The sequence below is a fragment of the Coregonus lavaretus genome (assembly GCF_964263955.1).
Source record: "Coregonus lavaretus genome assembly, chromosome: 2".
NCBI lineage: Eukaryota > Metazoa > Chordata > Actinopteri > Salmoniformes > Salmonidae > Coregonus > Coregonus lavaretus.
Genome location: NC_139989.1, coordinates 13,662,039 through 13,682,664, shown reverse-complemented (window position 1 = coordinate 13,682,664; position 20,626 = coordinate 13,662,039). Strand labels below are relative to the sequence as shown.

The following is a 20,626-nucleotide window of genomic DNA, read 5'->3' as shown; positions in this document are numbered from 1 at the left end:
AGCAAATGAACATTTGCTGGCCTAGCAAAATTTGTTGGATTCAAAAGATAGCATTGATTCAGGAATTGAGAAAACGTAGAGGTTAGATTGACATACACAGGCCAATGAACTGAACACATACAGTGAGGGAAAAAAGTATTTGATCCCCTGCTGATTTTGTACGTTTGCCCACTGACAAAGACATGATCAGTCTATCATTTTAATGGTAGGTTTATTTGAACAGTGAGAGACAGAATAACAACAAAAGAATCCTGAAAAATGCATGTCAAAAATGTTATAAATTGATTTGCATTTTAATGAGGGAAATAAGTATTTGACCCCTTTGCAAAACATGACTTAGTACTTGGTGGCAAAACCCTTGTTGGCAATCACAGAGGTCAGACGTTTCTTGTAGTTGGCCACCAGGTTTGCACACATCTCAGGAGGGATTTTGTCCCGCTCCTCTTTGCAGATCTTCTCCAAGTCATTAAGGTTTTCAGGCTGACGTTTGGCAACTCGAACCTTCAGCTCCCTCCACAGATTTTCTATGGGATTAAGGTCTGGAGACTGGCTAGGCCATTCCAGGACCTTAATGTGCTTCTTCTTGAGCCACTCCTTTGTTGCCTTGGTCGTGTCTTTTGGGTGATTGTCATGCTGGAATACCCATCCACGACCCATTTTCAATGCCCTGGCTGAGGGAAGGAGGTTCTCACCCAAGATTTGACGGTACACGGCCCCGTCCATCGTCCCTTTGATGCGGTGAAGTTGTCCTGTCCCCTTAGCAGAGAAACACCCCCAAAACATAATGTTTCCACCTCCATGTTTGACGGTGGGGATGGTGTTCTTGGGGTCATAGGCAGCATTCCTCCTCCTCCAAACACGGCGAGTTGAGTTGATGGCAAAGAGCTCGATTTTGGTCTCATCTGACGACAACACTTTCACCCAGTTCTCCTCTGAATCATTCAGATGTTCATTGGCAAACTTCAGACGGGCCTGTATATGTGCTTTCTTGAGCAGGGGGACCTTGCGGGCGCTGCAGGATTTCAGTCCTTCACGGCGTAGTGTGTTACCAATTGTTTTCTTGGTGACTATGGTCCCAGCTGCCATGAGATCATTGACAAGATCCTCCCGTGTAGTTCTGGGCTGATTCCTCACCGTTCTCATGATCATTGCAACTCCACGAGGTGAGATCTTGCATGGAGCCCCAGGCCGAGGGAGATTGACAGTTCTTTTGTGTTTCTTCCATTTGCAAATAATCGCACCAACTGTTGTCACCTTCTCACCAAGCTGCTTGGCGATGGTCTTGTAGCCCATTCCAGCCTTGTGTAGGTCTACAATCTTGTCCCTGACATCCCTGGAGAGCTCTTTGGTCTTGGCCATAGTGGAGAGTTTGGAATCTGATTGATTGATTGCTTCTGTGGACAGGTGTCTTTTATACAGGTAACAAACTGAGATTAGGAGCACTCCCTTTAAGAGTGTGCTCCTAATCTCAGCTCGTTACCTGTATAAAAGACACCTGGGAGCCAGACATCTTTCTGATTGAGAGGGGGTCAAATACTTATTTCACTCATTAAAATGCAAATCAATTTATAAAATTTTTGACATGCGTTTTTCTGGATTTTTTTGTTGTTATTCTGTCTCTCACTGTTCAAATAAACCTACCATTAAAATTATAGACTGATCATGTCTTTGTCAGTGGGCAAACAAAATCAGCAGGGGATCAAATACTTTTTTCCCTCACTGTAGTAGTCTATAGACTCCAATTAGAACATGAACCGAAAATGCGGGGTCATGACTTCCTCAGGCCAACCTCAAAAGTCTCCACACTCCTCATTTAATGGTGACTATTTCCCAAATGATCTTTCTTCTCTCTTGTCTTTCTCCTTCACTTTGCTATGATTAACTGCATGCCCCTGTGTCACCTTCCCCCAATTAAAAGCTCCTTTCAGCAGCCTCTTGTCTTGTGTGGAGAGAAGACAATTTCTGTGAGAAATACCTCTGTGTGCACCTGCCAGAAAATACTGTCTGCTCTGTGGAACACCCACAACAGTCTCCACCCGCACCAGTTTTATAATATAATGTAGGGTAAGTTAAGTCTATAGTATGTGTGTGTGTGTGTGTGTGTGTGTGTGTGTGAGTTAGTGTGTGTGTGTGTGTGTGTGTGTGTGTGTGTTTGTGTGTGTGTGTGTGTGTGTGTGTGTGTGTGTGTGTGTGTGTGTGTGTGTGTGTGTGTGTGTGTGAGAGAGAGAGAGAGAGAGGGGGGGGGGGGGGGGGGGCATTTGGCTTACAGTCAGTTGCCTATTTATTGCTATTAGATTTAAATGGCTTCTATTAGGGTTTTAAATTGATGATTATTTGACATAAGCCATTATTGTTAGTAGTTTGGACTTGAATCTTGTAGACGCTTATGACCCTATGCAATCAATACGAATAGGCTATCTGTTTTGCGCTGCAGTAAAGCATTTGAATGTCTGTAGCCTTTAAGCCGCAGTTGGTTATTTTCTAATCTATTACACTAGCATCCTCGCTTCAAGAGCGTTGTTTAGTAGGCTATTACACATTCGCCATCGACTTCGCTTGAACGGGTCCTCTACCTGAGGGAAATCAGTGGTTGTGCACTGACCCCTCGTGGATACAACCCGTAGGCTACTGTCACAGAAACGAGGAAAACATGCATGAAAGCAGTGCGCAGTGTAGGCCTACTTGATGATGAAGTCAGTGACGCGCGTTGTCATGGCATTCAGCATTTATGACGTAATGATAAAGTAGATAGCAATGTTCTATATATCAATTTCGTGCATTCGCGACACCATCTTAGTCCCTTTCTCCAAAATCCCACTTTCTGCTTGGTTTCTATCATCTGAGTTTAGTTGAGTCGTCTGTGGTTCAAAATTATTATTTTATGTGCGAGTGTTATATGAGATCAGTTCGTGTAAGTATTGATGGTATGAATTTGAATGATTTTATTTGAGTTGTTTTATCTAATGAATAAGCTCTCACATATGTTTATTATGACCACTATAGTTAAGCAGTCTGCCTGCCTTTTGATTTATTCACATAAATCAAGGATAGATCACCTTGATTAATACTGTAGGCTACTGAATTACTTCTCATGACTGGTTTGTTTCAAAAGTTGGCCTACATCAGATCTACCATCAAGGGAAAGCATGGAGACTCCGGAAAGTGACCAGTTCAACCCTACTCAGGAAATGCAGTGTCCATCAGTGGTGGTGTGTATTTATTCCACATACAAGGGGATTGCATACTGTAGGGCAGGCTATGTTAGAAGGCTCCTTCTATGCTTTCCCTCATTCTTATACTGTAGGAAACCACTTGGAGTGGTTTATGCCATTGTCCATGTTAAATCAGTGGTCACCCTAAATAAAAATGGAATAAAGTTCTGTAAGAGATAACAGACCGACAGAATTCATTTCTGGAAATGAAGAGATATTTCCATAGTCATATCTATCACTTGAATTTGGTTGAAATTAAAAGTTCAATTTCTTTAGTTAATTATGTTACACTTAGTGGGTCCATATCATGTTGTAAACCACAAGGTTCCATGGTTGAGATGTGTATAGGCTGTGGCTGTGGGGTCCACCCTGGCCACACCCATAACCACGTCCTTGTTTAGAAACGGACTTGAGAATTATATTTCATTTGTGATTCATAGTCTGATCCTACAGCCTACATGTGAGTACATTTTGGGGAATTTTGGTTTGATTCTCCATGGCAACTGATTCATTTGTGAATGCACATGAATCCTTACATGATATCTGTGCCCCTCCTTGTTGTTGTTTTTTTAATTAGCGACGTCGGGTAAAGTGCTGCTGACTGACCATTAAAATGTTGTCTGTGCACTGGATGTAGGGCAGGCGAAGTGTGCTGGTGAAAAGTGTCGCGGAGGAGTTCTTCTGTCTCACTGATGAGACGGACCTAGGGAGGGTGAGCGTGTCAACACCGGAAGTCAGCATGAGGAGCAGCAGCACTGCTGGACACGGCAAAGGAAGTGAATCTGTGCTGCTCAGGTAAATACTTCCTGTTGATTGGCACGATAGTTAAGTATAGGTAGCTGCGTCCCGGACTGGTCTCGGAGTGGTGGGCGTGTCGAAAGAAATGGGCAAAATACATTTTGATTGAACAGGGTTGTTGCCAGTGCCACTCAGAGTAGCCTCTTTTGTCCAGTCGCTTTCAGGAAGTGCATGGAGGACGCTAAAGCATTTTTAATCACATACACAACTCAAACTTTTATGAAAGCAAACATGACAAATTGTTACCGTTATACTAAGTGTCATGAACAGTATTGTTCAGTCTCATAATAATTTTCACATACACACCTCAAACTTTTATTAAAGCAATCGTGACGAAACATGAAGATCTGCCACCAGGGTAACCTAATTTTAATCTCCTGAAATTATAACGTGCTAGTATCAGACGGGCATCAGCCTAGGCAATTTTCCCGGGCCGTTCGCTTCGTAAATTGGTCGTCATAGGCATGTCAGCAAACTTGCAGGCAGGCACGCAACTCATAGGTCTGCCATTGAGCAAGCTTGCTATCGGTGTTTATAAATAGGACATCGACAAATGTAATAATTACATTGCGCACAGAAGCCTATACAACTGCAATGAAATTTGATAAATGTAAAATGTTTACAACATGAAAGCATGTTAAGATACGTGCATTTACATGCAATGCTAAGTGATTTCACGACACCACAATTCTGAGTTTCCCAAACGTCCTCAAATTCATTTCGATGCCTCTTCCTACACAGTCATGTTTCCACAAATCTCTTCACTCGCTGGCAAGAACTGACAGAAAGTCAGACCAATACATGTGCGCTTTCGATACGCCTACTTTCTTTCGACACACCTATTTATTTTGACACACCCAGTCTCCGGCCGCCATATTTGCTGCAGCTATCCCTTCTCATGCTAGTACTTACAGTGATTGGCCAACATAGGACATGTACTTATGCTTTCAAGACAACTGGGAACTCGGAGAAAACGATGTCAAATCATGACGTCAGTGATCTTCAGGTCGGAAAGTCAGAGCTCGAGAAAGCTACCCAAGTTCCCGACTTGGAAAACCTAGTTGGATTGTTCAAAACGATTTCTCCCAGTCGGAGCTAGTATTTTCCGGAGTTCCCACTTGTCTTGAACGCTCAGAAGTCGGAGAATTCCGAGTTCCCAGTTGTTTTGAACGCAGCATAACTAATCAAGAGACTTCTTTCAGGACTGTGACCTTGGATTATAATGATGGTGATGACTATGATGACGCAGAGGGAATCCCTGAACATACACCAAAACCAGAAGTCACAGAAGGTAAAAATTATTTCACTCTGTACACTACAACTAGCATAACAGATAATAGGCAGTGGAAATAATGTATCAGTTATTGACACTGCTCCCAATTACAGTCTGTTTGCTTGTGTGTTTAGAATGGATGTCAGTCATGGGGGCAAAACTCCCAGAGTTACCAGTTCATAAAAAGGAGGAGACCTCAAGAATGGTAAGCAAGAACAAGAACCTCCCATGATGCAGACACAGAGATATAGAATACATTTAATGGAACAAAAACAAAACAAAAAAAATATATATATAAATATATATATATATATATATATATATATATATATATATATATATATATAAATAGAATTGATTTGAATTTCAGAAATGTAAGTCACCAAAAGAATATATCCAGCTCCAAAGTGATAAAGGTACAGTGTACAACGTAGACATAATTATGTTTTTCTGTTACATCAACAATTACCTATTATCTCTCATGCCAACTAAGTAAGAACTACCTAAGTAGACTGTTTTGTTTTCAGTCAAAGAAAGAAATAGCTTATGTCCTCAGAATGTTAGTCTGCACTACTTGGCCTATAACTTTTACAATTTGAACTGCTCTCATACAGTATACTGTAAATGTTGGCATTTGAAAAAGCATGACATTTTATTTTATTAGGGATGAGTGTACCAGAAACACAGACAAGGATGAAAGATCAGGCCAAGATACCGGTGAGTCACAACGTACCAGAGGAGGCTGGTGGGGGGAGCTATAGGAGGACTGGCTTATTGGAATGGCTGGAATGGAGTGGATGGAATGGAGTCAAACATGTAGTTTCCATGTGTTTCCAGATGTGTTTGATACCGTTCCGTATATTCCATTGCAGCCATTACAATGCGCCGTCCTCCTATAGCTCCTCCCACCAGCCTCCTCTGCAATGCACTGTCTGACTCAAGGACAAGTGCCCATAATTCCCACCCATACATCATTATACACTCTTTTCCCTTGTATTTACTCTGACATTTCAGCATGAACGTTGTATGTTATAATACGTTTAAAAAAAACTTGCTTGTTACCTAAGGTCATGCCATACTCTCTGTTTCATGTTTTTGCTTGATGTAGATAGGCTCTAGCCAAGTACTGTAGTTGAGATTTCTCAAACCTACTGAAAGCCCTTGCTGTTAGGGCCACTGCGGTTCACAATGTTCACGCTATCTGCTTTCAGTTACCACTAAAGCCTTTCAGTGAGGGATATGAGGCAGCATTCCTCAGGGACAGAAGTGAGATCATTCAGTCATTATTATTGGTCATTTAAACAATACTATTAAAAATGGAGGTATGTGTTATCATAAATCACATTGATGACATAGCTTAGTTTAAAGAGATCTGAGTCTCAAACAGTAATGATAAAGGATGAAGATAGATCATCCCCAGGTTGGTGTCGTTTAATCAGTATAATTACAAATAACATCCTTTATCATAGATCATCCTTTTTATGAAATATCTGCCTCACATTCAGTCATCCCAAGATGTCTGTGCTTTGGTACTATCATGATGATGGAGTGTCTTAATGGAGGTTTCCTCTGTGAAGCCACCTGGTTTGTGTCATCATGGTCCTCTGTCACGTCCTTTGTTTTGCAGTGCGAAGGCTATGTAGAAGGTCAGGACCTCCCTTATCGCTGTCCTCCCCTACGGAAAGCCTGGGGGACATACTGTACAGGAAAACCAAGTATGTGTTTGACTACACAGTCACAGACATGAAAGACAAAAAGCCTGGTGAGTCAGCCTGATAGTGGGATTTGGAAATATAAGTTATTGAACGCTACAACAAAGAGATGGATAGGATAGCATCTCTTGGAAAGGCCTGGGGCCCTATTCAGTCATAATCGGTCACAGGCGTTCAGGATTAATACCAGAAAATATATTTGTCTTGTGTTTCAAAAGCATGTTTAAAGTATAGTAGTATGATCTTTTTTATTTCACATGCTTTGTACTATAGATGAAATTAATCCAATTATGCCATGTTTCAGATGTTTCAAGGTGCGGTTCCAATCTAAGCCAATGTGTTAGACCAGCCCTTCCATTACATAAGGGCTTCACTATATCCACATCTAGGTACAGCCAGGTGAGTAAAATATTGTAATTGAGATGATGTTCACACGCACACACACACAAACACACACAATGGTACAGTGGTAACCTGTATTTACCTTATTTTTCAGAGAAGGGAACAATCACTTTATCAGATGACAGAGATCAGGAAAGATCATGGTAAGATCCTATACTAATTCCCTATGTTGTTAATGTACAAAGAAACACATGCACAACTGGACATACCCAATTGTAAACTGTAACTTTTGTGTTCTTGTTCCCACTTTAGTCGGTAGGCCTTTACTGATGCTGAAAGGCAATGCAGGTCTAACCAGCAGTGATAGCAGCAACAACACGGATTCATCTGCTTATTCATCCAGACTCACAAAGGTATCAGAACCCTTTATTGATATTATGTTGGTATTGATATAGTAAGAACGTCAGTAACATTTTACAGTCCTGAATAAACTAAGCAACATTTACATAGCCATTGCCTTCTTTGTTTTATGACCTATTTAATAATGAGCCAGTAGTGGTACATTTACTAGCTTCAATTAAACACAGGAGGTTAGTGTTGCTCTACATTTGACTCAACCATCCAACATGCCAAGCTTATTCACATGTGGAACACATAGGATAGGCTCTACCATAACAAAATATATTGATATCTTTAATCTAGGGAAAACCATCAACATCTTCTCAGCCAGGACCTGACATCAAGATCCCACCAGTAGTAACCAGGAAGCATTCTGACATCATCAGAGAGGTAATCACTTTATTATCTGTTGTGCCCCCGCAAAATAAGCTTTTGTCCATGTTTAAAGAGCAGATCATGCTGATTTAGTCATTTGTTTATGTTGACCCATACTCCATGACCAATATACTGTGTAACTTATAGGAGAGAAAGAGGCACTACTACAAAGACCTGTATCAGCAGGTGGAGGAGAAGAGACAACAGAAAGAGAGGGAGAGGAGGAGGATTACCACCGCCGAACAAACTGTGAGTCATCGCATGCATAATTATTCTATGTTACCCATACCTTTTATATAGAGATAGGACAGGAACTTGTCACCTTTTTTAGTCACATGATCCTCATTATACCCTACTTCAAAGTAGTCCAACGGATCCTAAAGCATTTTGTTCTTGAGTGTTTGGAATAATTATACACAACAATGGTCACTGATAGTGATTGACTCAATTGTAAGGACTGACATTGACAGATTGCACTTCAATCTCCTTGTCATTGGCAGCACAATGAGACAATGCAGCTCTGCACCTGGGGGATGCCAGGGAGCGGAGCCCCAAACTACCACCTGGACTCTGTGAGAAGGAACAAGTTCAGTTCTACAGGAATGATACCCCAGGATCAGGTAACATATCAACCTGACATTTATGTTTAGTAGGGGAGACCGGTGAACAAAGTAACAGTTTTAGGCTTTTGCTTAGTATGAAAATAATATGGGTTAGGATCAGGGTTAGGATTAGAATTTTAGGTAAGGGTTTAATTGTAATATTACAACTCTATTCCGAGTCTATTATAAGTATTATTATATTTATATTTTAATTAATTAATTAATTTATATTATAAGTATTGTCTTAATAATTATTATACCAATCAAAAGACCTCTTCTTATTGATACAAATTATATATGATTAGATACATGGGGAATGTTCCGCAGGTCAATAATAAAAAAAACTGAGGCAGCAAGAATATTTAGAATTCGGCCTGAAATTATTTTTTGGGTCAATCAAATAATTATTTATGGATTTAAGCAAAATTTCCTAGGCAGGTACTGTAGATACACTAACCAAACATTTGCACATTGTGGCGTGTGATTTGGACAGAGTCAGGCGCAGGAGGGTAAATCACTTTTGAAAAGCGGTCCACAACGACCAGGATAGTGGTGTTACCCTGAGAGAGGGAAGATCAGTTAGAAAGTCAATACACAGGTGGGACCATGGCCGTTGTGGAACTGGTAAGGGCTGTAACTTACCCGCTGGGAGGTGCCTAGGTGCCTTACTCTAGGTGCACACCGAGCAGGAGGAGACATACACCCTCACGTCCTTAGCCAAGGTAGGCCACCAGTACTTTCCGGTCAGGCAGCGCACTGTACGACCGATACCTGGGTGACCAGAGGAGGGAGACGTGTGGGCCCAATATATCAGACGGTCATGGACAAGAGACGGCACGTACTGCAGCCCAGCTGGACACTGAGGTGGAGATGGCTCCGTGTGTACCGCCCGCTCTATGTCCACGTCCATCGCCCATACTACCGGCGCCACAATGCAGGAGGCCGGGAGTATGGGGGTGTTGTCTATGGGCCTCTCCTCTGTGTCGTACAGTCGTGGCAGCGCGTCTGCCTTCATGTTCTTCGTACCCGGGATGTATGACAGAGTAAACTCAAACCGGGTAAGAATAGGGCCCACCTGGCCTGGCGAGGGTTCAGCCTCCTCGCTACCCGGATGTACTCCAGGTTACGGTGGTCCGTCCAGACGAGGAAAGGGTGTTTCGCCCCCTCGAACCAGTGCCTCCACACTGTCAGGGCTCTGACTACAGCCAACAGCTCCCGATCACCAACGTCGTAGTTCTGCTCCGCCGGTCTGAGCTTCTTGGAGAAGAAGGCACAGTTGCGGAGCTTGGGTGGTGTGCCCGAGCGTTGAGACAGGACAGTGACTATCCCTACCTCGGAGGCATCCACCTCCACTACGAACGGTAGTGATGGATCGGGATGGGCCAGTACCGGGGCTGAGGTGAACAGAACCCTCAGGTTACTGAAGGCCCTGTCAGTCTCAGCAGACCAGCGGAGCCGGGACGGCCCACCCTTCAACAGAGATGTGATGGGAGCTGCGACCTTGCCAAAGCCCCGGATAAACCTCCAATAGTAGTTGGCAAAGCCAATAAAGCGCTGCACCTCCTTTACCGTGGTTGGAGTCGGCCAATTACGCATGGCTGAAATGTGATATCCCTCCATCTCCACACCTGAGGTGCTAATGCGGTATCCAAGGAAGGAGACGGACTGCTGGAAAAACAGACACTTCTCTGCCTTGGCATAAAGGTCATTTTCCAACAGTCGGCCCAGCACTTTGCGAACCAGGGACACATGCTCAGCGCGCGTAGTGGAATACACCAGAATGTAATCGATGTAGACTACTACACCGTGACCAAGCATGTCCCGAAACATCTCGTTCAAAAAGGACTGGAAAACGGATGGAGCATTCATCAAACCGCACGGCATCACCGGGTATTCGTAATGCCCCGTGGTTGTACTGAATGCTGTCTTCCATTCGTCCCCCTCTCGGACACGCACCAGGTTATACGCACTCCGGAGATCTAATTTTGTGAAAAAGCGCGCCCCATGCATTGACTCGATCACAGCTGGGATGAGGGGCAGAGGATAACTATAACGTATTGTCCCCTTGTTCAATGCTCGGTAATCAATGCACGGGCACAGACCTCCGTCTTTCTTCTTCACAAAAAATAAACTCCAGGAGGCGGGCGAAGTGGAGGGACGTATGAACCCCTGGCGCAGGGACTTGGAGACATATGTCTCCATCGCCTCCATTTCAGCCTGCGACAGGGGATATACATGACTCCTGGGAGGCACAGCATCTACTCGTAGGTTTATCGCGCAATCCCCCCTGCCCAGATGAGGTGGTAATTTGGTCGCCTGCGTTTTGGAAAACGCGTGCGCCAAATCGAGGTATTCGGGGGGGATGCGCACGGTGGAGGAAGTGTCTGGACTTTCCACTGTGGTTGTACCAACGGAAACAGCTAGGCACCTACCCTGACACTCTCGCGGCCACCCCGTGAGAACCCTCTGCGGCCATGAAAAGGTGGGGTTGTGTAGTGCTAACCAGGGGAGACCCAACACAACAGGGAAATAGGGGGACAAAATAATAAAAAATGTGACGTGCTCTCTATGAGTCCTTTGGGTAACCATCGTGACTGGTGCTGTAACTTCCCTAACGAACCCTGACCCTAATGGTCGACTGTCAAGTGCTTTGATGGGCAGTTGAGTGGATAGGGGAACCAATGGAATACCTAGACTTAGAGCTAACGACCTGTCCATAAAGATCCCAGCTGCGCCTGAATCGACCAGCGCCTTACACTGGGAAACTATGGGATAGTCAGGGAAGGTGACGTGTATGGTACAGTGTGTAGCAGAGAGCTCTGACCGATTGTGGGTTTGCGCTACCTGGGGTGATGCGAGAGTGCCCTGCCTGCCGCCTCCAGACCCGGAAGAACCCTGACGACAGCGTGCAGTATAATGTCCTCTTCTGCCACAAGAGTGACACTGAAGCTGTCCTCCTCCGTTCTCCCGGATCACTGCCCCACCCAGCTCCATCGGAACGGACTCCGAGTTGGTAGGGGTGGGTGAAACGGACAGGCCACTCCCAGGACGTCCTCTAGCAGCCAGCAGGTTGTCCAACCGGATGGCCATGTCCACCAGCTGGTCGAAGGTTAACATGGCATCCCGGCAGGCTAGCTCCCTTCGGACATCCTCTCGCAGGCTGCACCGGAATCTGTCGATCAGGGCCCGCTCGTTCCACCCGGTCCCAGCCGCTAGGGTCCGAAACGCCAGGGCGAAGTCCTGCGCGGTCCTCGTCCGCTGCCTCAGTTGGACCAGACGTTTGCCCGCCTCTCTTCCTTCGGGCAGGTGGTCGAAGACTGCCTGGAAGAGGCGAGCGAACTTCCCGTAGTTGTCCAACGTGGTTCCTCCTTCTCTCCAGACCGCGTTGGCCCACTCCAGGGCTTTCCCCGAGAGGCAGGAGACGAGGGCGGACACCTTCTCCCGCTCAAATGGAGCCGGGCTGATGTTCACGATGTAGAGGTCCAGCTGCAGGAGGAATCCCGTAAAACTCCCTCGGTCGGGATAGATGAATCCCCCTGGGTGCTGGAGTGTGGGTGGCCGGATCCGGTCGCTCAGCTGGTCCCGACGGGTTGGATCCTCTCCTCTCCAGGCATTGGACGACCTGGAGAACCCAATCCATCACTTCTCCCAAGCTGGCTAGCATCCTGGAATGCTCGTGGACCCGTGCCACGACTCCAGGCATGGGCTCTTCTCCTGCTGACTCCATGGCAGGTGTGTGATTCTGTGGCGTGTGATTTGGACGGAGTCAGGCGCAGGAGGGTAAATCACAGAATAAAGGTTTATTCCGTATATATAAGGAGCTCCACCGAGCACATATAACCTCCACAATAAACAATCACACACAAAGACAAGGGGGCAGAGGGAACACTTATACAGGTACTGATGAGGGGAATTGAAACCAGGTGTGTGTAATAATCAAGACAAAACAAATGGAATGATGAGATGAGGAGCGGCAGTGGCTAGAAGGCCGGTGACCTCGAACACGGAAGCCTGCCAGAACAAGGAGAGGAGGCAGCTTCGGAGGACGTTGTGGCACACATTGAATAACAGCTGTCTAAGTTATTTATAATTTGAGTTATTTAGTTACTTTGTGCCCTGTGTTACTTTGTTCTCCGGTCTCCCCTACTACCATTCACTACATAGAAGCAGGTAACCTTTATTAACAGGTTTCAGGGCCCATATTCACAAGATGTCCGAGTTGGAGCGCTGATCGAGAATACGTTTTGCCTTTTACATCATAATTAATAACATGATATGGACAAGGGGGATCTCATCCTAGATCAGCACTCTTACTCCAAGACCATTTGTGTATCCTAGATTATATCCACTATACAGTGCATTGGGAAAGTATTCAGACCCCTTGACTTTTTCTACATTTTCTTACGTTACAGCCTTACTCTAAAATGGATTAAATCGTTTTTCCCCCTCATCAATCTACACACAATACCCATAATGACAAAGCAAAAACAGGTTTTAGTATATATTTGCAAATGTATACAAAAAAAAATAATGAAATATCACATTTACATAAGTATTCAGACCCTTTACTCAGTACTATGTGGAAGCACCTTTGGCAGCGATTACAGCCTTGAGTCTTCTTGGGTATGACGCTACAAGCTTGGCACATAATGTTGCTGCTACTGTCTCTTATGACCGAAAAGAGCTTCTGGACATCAGAACAGCGATTACTCACCTTGAACTGGACAAATAATATTTATTCAATGAGTCAGACGAGAGGGATTTGCTCCAGACATCCGACAGGGCCCTCATCCCCATCATTCGCAGTAGAAAGAAAATAAGATATTGCGGAAGGAGATCGGGGTGCCTAGTAAAGAGCCGGCGACAAGTGGCTAATCTGCCTTTGCCATCGATACTATTGGCCAACGTACAATCGCTTGATAATAAAGTGGACGAACTAGAAGCACGTATATCCTACCAACGGGACATTAGAAACTGTAATATCTTAGGTTTCACCGAGTCGTGGCTGAACGACGACATGAATAACATACAGCTGGCGTGTTATACACTGTATCTGCAGGATAGAACAGCAGCCTCTGGTAAGACAAGGGGTGGCGGTCTATGTATATTTGGAAACAACAGCTGGTGCACGATATCTAAGGAGGTCTCTAGGTTTTGCTCGCCTGAGGTGAAGTATCTCATGATAAGCTGTAGACCACACTATCTACCAAGAGAGTTTTCATCTATATTCTTCGTAGCTGTCTATTTACCACCACAAACCGATGCTGGCACTAAGACTGCTCTCAATGAACTGTATACAGCCATAAGCAAACAGGAAAACGCTCATCCAGAGGCGGCGCTCCTAGTGGCCGGGGACTTTAATGCAGGGAAACTTAAATCCGTTTTACCTCATTTCTACCAGCATGTTAAATGTGCAACCAGAGGGGAAAAAACTAGACCACCTTTACTCCACACACAGAGACGGGTACAAAGCTCTCCCTCGCCCTCCATTTGGCAAATCTGACCATAATTCTATCAAGCAAAAACTAAAGCAGGACGCACCAGTGACTCGGTCAATAAAAAAGTGGTCAGATGAAGCAGATGCTAAGCTACAGGACTGTTTTGCTAGCACAGACTGGAATATGTTCTGGGATTTTTCCGATGGCATTGAAGAGTACACCACATCAGTCACTGGCTTCATCAATAAGTGCATCGATGACGTCGTCCCCACAGTGACTGTACGTACATACCCCAACCAGAAGCCATGGATTACAGGCAACATCCGCACTGAGCTAAAGGGTAGAGCTGCCGCTTTCAAGGAGTGGGACTCTAACACGGAAGTTTATAAGAAATCCCGCTATGCCCTCCGACGAACCATCAAACAGGCAAAACATCAATACAGGACTAAGATCGAATCGTACTACACCGGCTCCGACGCAAACTATTACAGACTACAAAGGGAAGCACAGCCGCGAGCTTCCCAGTGACACAAGCCTAGCAGACGAGCTAAATTACTTAAATGCTCGCTTCGAGGAAAGTAATACTAAAACATTCATGAGAGCATCAGCTGTTCCGGACGACTGTGTGATCACGCTCTCCGTAGCCATGTGAGTAAGACCTTTACACAGGTCAACATTCACAAGGCCGCAGGGCCAGATTGATTACCAGGACGTGTACTCCGAGCATGCGCTGACCAACTGGCAAGTGTCTTCACTGACATTTTCAACCTCTCCCTGTCTGTCTGTAATACCAACATGTTTCAAGCAGACCACCATAGTCCCTGTGCCCAAGAACACTAAGGTAACCTTCCAAAATGACTACCGACACGTAGCACTCACGTCTGTAGCCATGAAGTGCTTTGAAAGGCTGGTCATGGCTCACATCAACACCATTATCCCAGAAACTCTAGACCCACTCCAGTATGCATACCGCCCCAACAGATCCACAGATGATGCAATCTCTATTGCGCTCCACACTGCCCTTTCACACCTGGACAAAAGGAACACCTGTGAGAATGCTATTCATTGACTACAGCTCAGCGTTCAACACAATAGTGCCCTCAAAGCTCATCACTAAGCTAAGGACCCTGGGACTAAACACCTCCCTCTGCAACTGGATCCTGGACTTCCTGACGGGCCGCCCCCAGGTGGTAAGGGTAGGTAACAACACATCTGCCACGCTGATCCTCAACACGGGGTCCCCTCAGGGGTGCGTGCTCTTTCCCCTCCTGTACTTCCTGTTCACTCATGACTTCATGGCCAGGCACGACTCCAACACCATCATTAAGTTTGCCGATGACACAAAAGTGGTAGGCCTGATCACCGACATCGACGAGACAGCCTATAGGGAGGAGGTCAGAGAACTGGCCGTGTGGTGCCAGGACAACAACCTCTCCCTCAACGTGATCAAGACAAAGGAGATGATTGTGGACAACAGGAAAAAGAAGAGGACCGAGCACGCCCCCATTCTCATCGACTGGGCTTTAGTGGAGCACGTTGAGAGCTTCAGGTTCCTTGGTGTCCACATCACCAACAAACTAACATGGTCCAAGCACACCAAGACAGTCGTGAAGAGGGCACGAAAAAAGCTATTCCCCCTAAGGAGACTGAAAAGATTTGGCATGGGTCCTCAGATCCTCAAAAGGTTCTACAGCTGCATCATCGAAAGCATCCTGACTGGTTGCATCACTGCCTGGTATGGCAACTGCTCGGCCTCCGACCGCAAGGCACTACAGAGGGTAGTGTGTACGGCCCAGTACATCACTGGGGCCAAGCTTCCTGCCATCCAGGACCTCTATACCAGGCGGTGTCAGAGGAAGGCCCTAAAAATTGTCAAAGACTCCAGCCACCCTAGTCATAGACTGTTCTCTCTGCTACCGCACGGCAAGCGGTACCGGAGCGCCAAGTCTAGGTCCAAGAGGCTTCTAAACAGCTTCTACCCCCAAGCCATAAGACTCCTGAACATCTAATCAAATGGCTACCCAGACTATTTGCATTGCCCCCCCCCCCCCCCCCCTTTATGCTGCTGCTACTCTCTGTTTATTATCTATGCATAGTCACTTTAATAACGCTATCTACATGTATCTATTACCTCAATTACCTCGACTCACCGGTGCCCCCGCACATTGACTCGGTACCGGTACCCCCTGTATATAGCGTCGCTATTGTTATTTTACTGCTGCTCTTTAATTATTTGTTACTTTTATTACTTATTATTTTTTGTATTCTTTCTTAAAATGGCGTTGTTGGTTAAGGGCTTGTAAGTAAGCATTTCACTGTTGTATTCAGCGCATGTGACAAATACAATTTGATTTGTATTTGGGGAGTTTTTCCCATTCTTCTCTGCAGATCCTCTCAAACTCTGTCAGGTTGGATGGGGAGCGTCGCTTCACAGCTATTTCCAGGTCTCTCCAGAGATGTTCGATCAGGTTCAAGTCCGGGCTCTGGCTGGGCCACTCAAGGACATTAAGAGACTTGTCCCGAAGCCACTCCTGCGTTGTCTTGGCTGTGTGCTTAGGGTCGTTATCCTGTTGGAAGGTGAACCTTCGCCCCAGTCTGAGGTCCTGTGCGCTCTGGAGCAGGTTTTCATCTAGGTCTCTCTGTACTTTGCTCCGTTCATCTTTCCCTTGATCCTGAGTAGTCTCCCAGCCCCTGCCGCTGAAAAACATCCCCACAGCATGATGCTGTCACCACCATGCTTCACCGTAGGGATGGTGCCAGGTTTCCTCCAGACGTGACACTTGGCTTTCAGGCCAAAGAGTTCAATCTTGGTTTCATCAGACCAGAAAATCTTGTTTCTCATGGTCTCAGAGTCCTTTAGGTGCCTTTTGGCAAACTCCAAGCGGGCTGTAATGTGCCTTTTACTGAGGAGTGGCTTCTGTCTGGCCGCTCTACCATAAAGGCCTGATTGGTGGAGTGCTGCAGAAATGGTTGTCCTTCTGGAAGGTTCTCCCATCTCCACAGAGGAACTCTGGAGCTCTGTCAGAGTGACCATTGGGTTCTTGGTCACCTCCCTGACCAAGGCCCTTCTCCCCTGATGGCTCAGTTTGGCCGGGTGGCCAGCTCTAGGAAGAGTCTTGGTGGTTTCAAACTTCTTCCATTTAAGAATGATGGAGGCCACTGTGTTCTTGGGGACCTTCAGAATTTTTTTTGTACCCTTCCCCAGATCTGTGCCTCCACACAATCCTGTCTCAGAGCTCTACGGACAATTCCTTCAACCTCATGGCTTAGTTTTAGTTATGACATGCACTGTCAACTGTGGGACCTCATATAGACAGGTGTGTGCCTTTCCAAATCATGTCCAATCAATGAATTTACCACAGGTGGACTCCAATCAAGTTGTAGAAATATCTCAAGGATGATCAATGGAAACTGGATGCACCTGAGCTCAATTTCGAGTCTCATACCAAAGGGTCTGAAAACGTATGTAAATCATGTATTTCTGTTTTATTTATTTTTATAAATGTGCAAACATTTATAAAAAGCTGTTTTCGCTTCGTCATTATGGGGTATTGTGTGTAGATTGCAGTAAAAAAAAAATCCATTTTAGAATAAGACTGTAACATAACAAAATGTGGAAAAGGTCAAGGGGTCTGAATACTTTCCGAAGGCACTATATGTCACTGAATATTGACTATTCACAATCACTATTATGGGGTATTGTGTGTAGACTGATGAGGAAAAAAATTAACTTAAAAAGGTCAAGGGGTCTGAATACTTTCCCGAATGCACTGTATAACTGTGCCTTGAAAATAATCCCTCAATTTAAGCAGCATCCGCCTGTCGGCCTTCCGCATCTGCGGTGGAAGGTTGCCGAACTACAGCGGAGTTTGTCAGACCATGAGACATCCAGAATATTGGTCTTCTCACAAAAACCTCTTTAGGGTCCGAATGGTTTGGCCTACGGTTTGACCTTTCCACTCTATGGACAGGGGAGACTCTCACGAACATGATGGTGACTCGTCAGAAGTCGGTAACGCTGATGTGCCAACTTTTTTCTGTAGTGTCCGAACCATTTGAGCTACAAACTAATATGACCCCACTAGTATCAAAACCTTATTCCTCATTATTTATTTTTTGACTGTATTTTTTGCCATTTATGAATGTGTTACTCAATGCATTTCTATGGGCTATAGTAGTAAAGGCCAAATTCAATATTTTATCGAATCATTGTATTTATCATTTGATACCTAAAGGGGTCCTAAAATTCTAAATCAAATAGCTAAATGATCCGTGGTATGACCATCTCAAAACAATTCCACAATCCCTCCCCCTTAGACTTTTAGAGGGTTAAAGATGCCATTGAAATGTGACACTTTGATTATATTTGATTATAGGTCATTTGAAAAAGAAAAGGAGAGCTGCACACTCAGTTGCAAATAATAACAGACAAGCTGTCTTCATCAGGGTATAATGACAAACACTGCGGGTCACAAGTTTATATAGTTTCAAAGGACACACAGGTATCTGTAATTATGGCTGAGTGTAGCTTGATTTCATTGGTTAATTTACAGATATAAATAGAACATATAAAAAGCATGAATGGATAACATACGATCATAGATACAATTTGGCTACATAGGCCTACAAACAGCAAAATCACAAGAATGGCTTCAGATCAAAGTCTACGTTGAGACCGAAGGGAGCAAGGGTCTTTAAATTAAAGATCCAGGCAGCCTCTTGTTTTAACAATAAATTGTCAAGGTCACCCCCTCTCCTAGGGAGGGTGACATGTTCGATGCCGATATAACGAAGGGACGAAATAGAGTGGTTTGCTTCCAAAATGTGGGCCGCATCTGGGTATGTCGAGTTTTTGCACCTAATGGTGCTACGATGCTCCGAGATTCTTACGTTTTAATTCGCGCTTCGTTTTACCTATATCATTTTTACCACAATGACAAGTTATAAGATAAATAACTGCCTTAGTGGAGCACGTGATAACACCTTTGATTGGGATCTGTTTCCCTGTCAGGGGGGTTTGAAGGATCTACATTTGTAAGTGCCATTGCATTGAGCACAGCCATTACACTTGTAGTTTCCATCCGGTAGAGGCGCAAATAGACGTTGTGCAGGGGTATTTTGGGGTGGTAAATCAGAGTTTACCAATTGATCTCTGAGATTTCTGCCCCGCGAGAATACAACCAAGGGAGGGTCCGAAAACACATTACCAATACTGTCATCAGATCTTAGAATGTGCCAATGTTTGTGAACGATTCCCTTAATTTGTTCAGAGCACTTTGAGTAGCGTGTTGTCTGAGGTTATAACATAGTCTGGATGCTGGTTCATAGTGCCCATTAAACCCTGTTTTGGTTGATAGGTTGACCTCTGAATGTTGTCTTTGTTCTGTCCTCAGCTCCGCTGTAAAGGCTTCAGCGGGATCCCTTTTCATCTGCATGTCAAATGACGGCCATTTTATGGTCCCCAACCCAGACGATTGATGCTCAGCTCAGACAACTGATAAACCAATTAAAACTAACACAGTAATAGGCCAAACACTGCGCTCTGCTGACTTTTGTCCCATAGGTAGTAGATAAATCATATATTAGCTGGATTTCAGCACTCCTTGGCACTTGTATCCATTGATTAACTTACTGTTTCAAACACGAACAATTCTGGATCTAAGGTTTTACACATCGTGATGGTGTTCAAATCAGTTGTAATGGTAGTGATGTACATAAACAGACATACACACACACACACACACACACACACACACATAAAAGGCTACAGTGGTAATTGACTGATCGATAGCATGGTGAGATAATGAATAGAAACAGTGGCTCACTAAAGGTAAGAAAGACTGTACACAAAAACCTCCTAACTGGTCGGGATGCGATAAGAAAAAATACATGTATTTTTTAAATATATATTTTTTACCATTTTATATGAGTAATGTTTGATATATTTTGAAGCCAGAGTAGTAGTGAAATAAAACTCTCCTGAACAGCTAAAGAGAGTGGGTGTAAATAATTTAGAAAGTCTTAATGTCAATGCTTTGTAGGTGATGTGATGTGGAAGTCTATCCTCTGATATCATCCTGATATTTGCCTAATTCTATTTGGGTTGAATTATTCACAAAGTAACAATGGGTAGTGTAACTATAGTATTTACAAAAAGCTTTTCAACAGTAGGACCTATGCACAAAGAAGCACTGATACAGTAAGCTGCTCTCCAGGTGGCCACTAAAATATACAATGTACTACAATATAATATATAATATACAATGATGACATAACATGTGACTATAGGTATTTTTGTCTGTATAAAATAGAGCTGATTGACCATTGTCTAATACATATGAAATGTATGTTCTCTTGTTCTAATGGCTTATTGTCATCTGTAAACTTCCTTTAAGGGTAATTAATTAAGGGAAAGTTGATGACATTGTATAGGTTGTTCCTGTAGGTGCTGTCAGGTTGGCTGGCACATTAAAAT

General features: G+C 44.4%; 1 protein-coding gene across 1 annotated transcript; it reads left to right on the top strand.

Moving 5' to 3' along the window:
• Positions 1 to 4,327: 4,327 nt before the first annotated feature.
• LOC311103933 (uncharacterized protein) lies at positions 4,328 to 20,434 on the top strand. Its single transcript, XM_084145558.1, has 12 exons — positions 4,328 to 4,368; positions 5,213 to 5,301; positions 5,418 to 5,488; positions 5,948 to 6,000; positions 6,911 to 7,045; positions 7,300 to 7,394; positions 7,492 to 7,540; positions 7,650 to 7,750; positions 8,040 to 8,126; positions 8,259 to 8,360; positions 8,612 to 8,731; positions 19,545 to 20,434. The coding sequence occupies exons 2-12, from the start codon at positions 5,233 to 5,235 to the stop codon at positions 19,593 to 19,595; spliced, it is 933 nt and encodes a 310-aa protein (XP_084001684.1). The 5' UTR covers positions 4,328 to 4,368; positions 5,213 to 5,232; the 3' UTR covers positions 19,596 to 20,434.
• The last annotated feature ends 192 nt before the right edge of the window (positions 20,435 to 20,626 follow it).

Coding starts and splice junctions, on each gene's coding strand:
- LOC311103933 (XM_084145558.1), top strand. CDS start 5,233: ATGATGGTGATGACTATGATGACGCAGAGGGAATCCCTGAACATACAC. Junction 7,046..7,299: donor CATGAAAGACAAAAAGCCTG/GTGAGTCAGCCT, acceptor GCCATGTTTCAG/ATGTTTCAAGGTGCGGTTCC. Junction 7,751..8,039: donor ATTCATCCAGACTCACAAAG/GTATCAGAACCC, acceptor TCTTTAATCTAG/GGAAAACCATCAACATCTTC.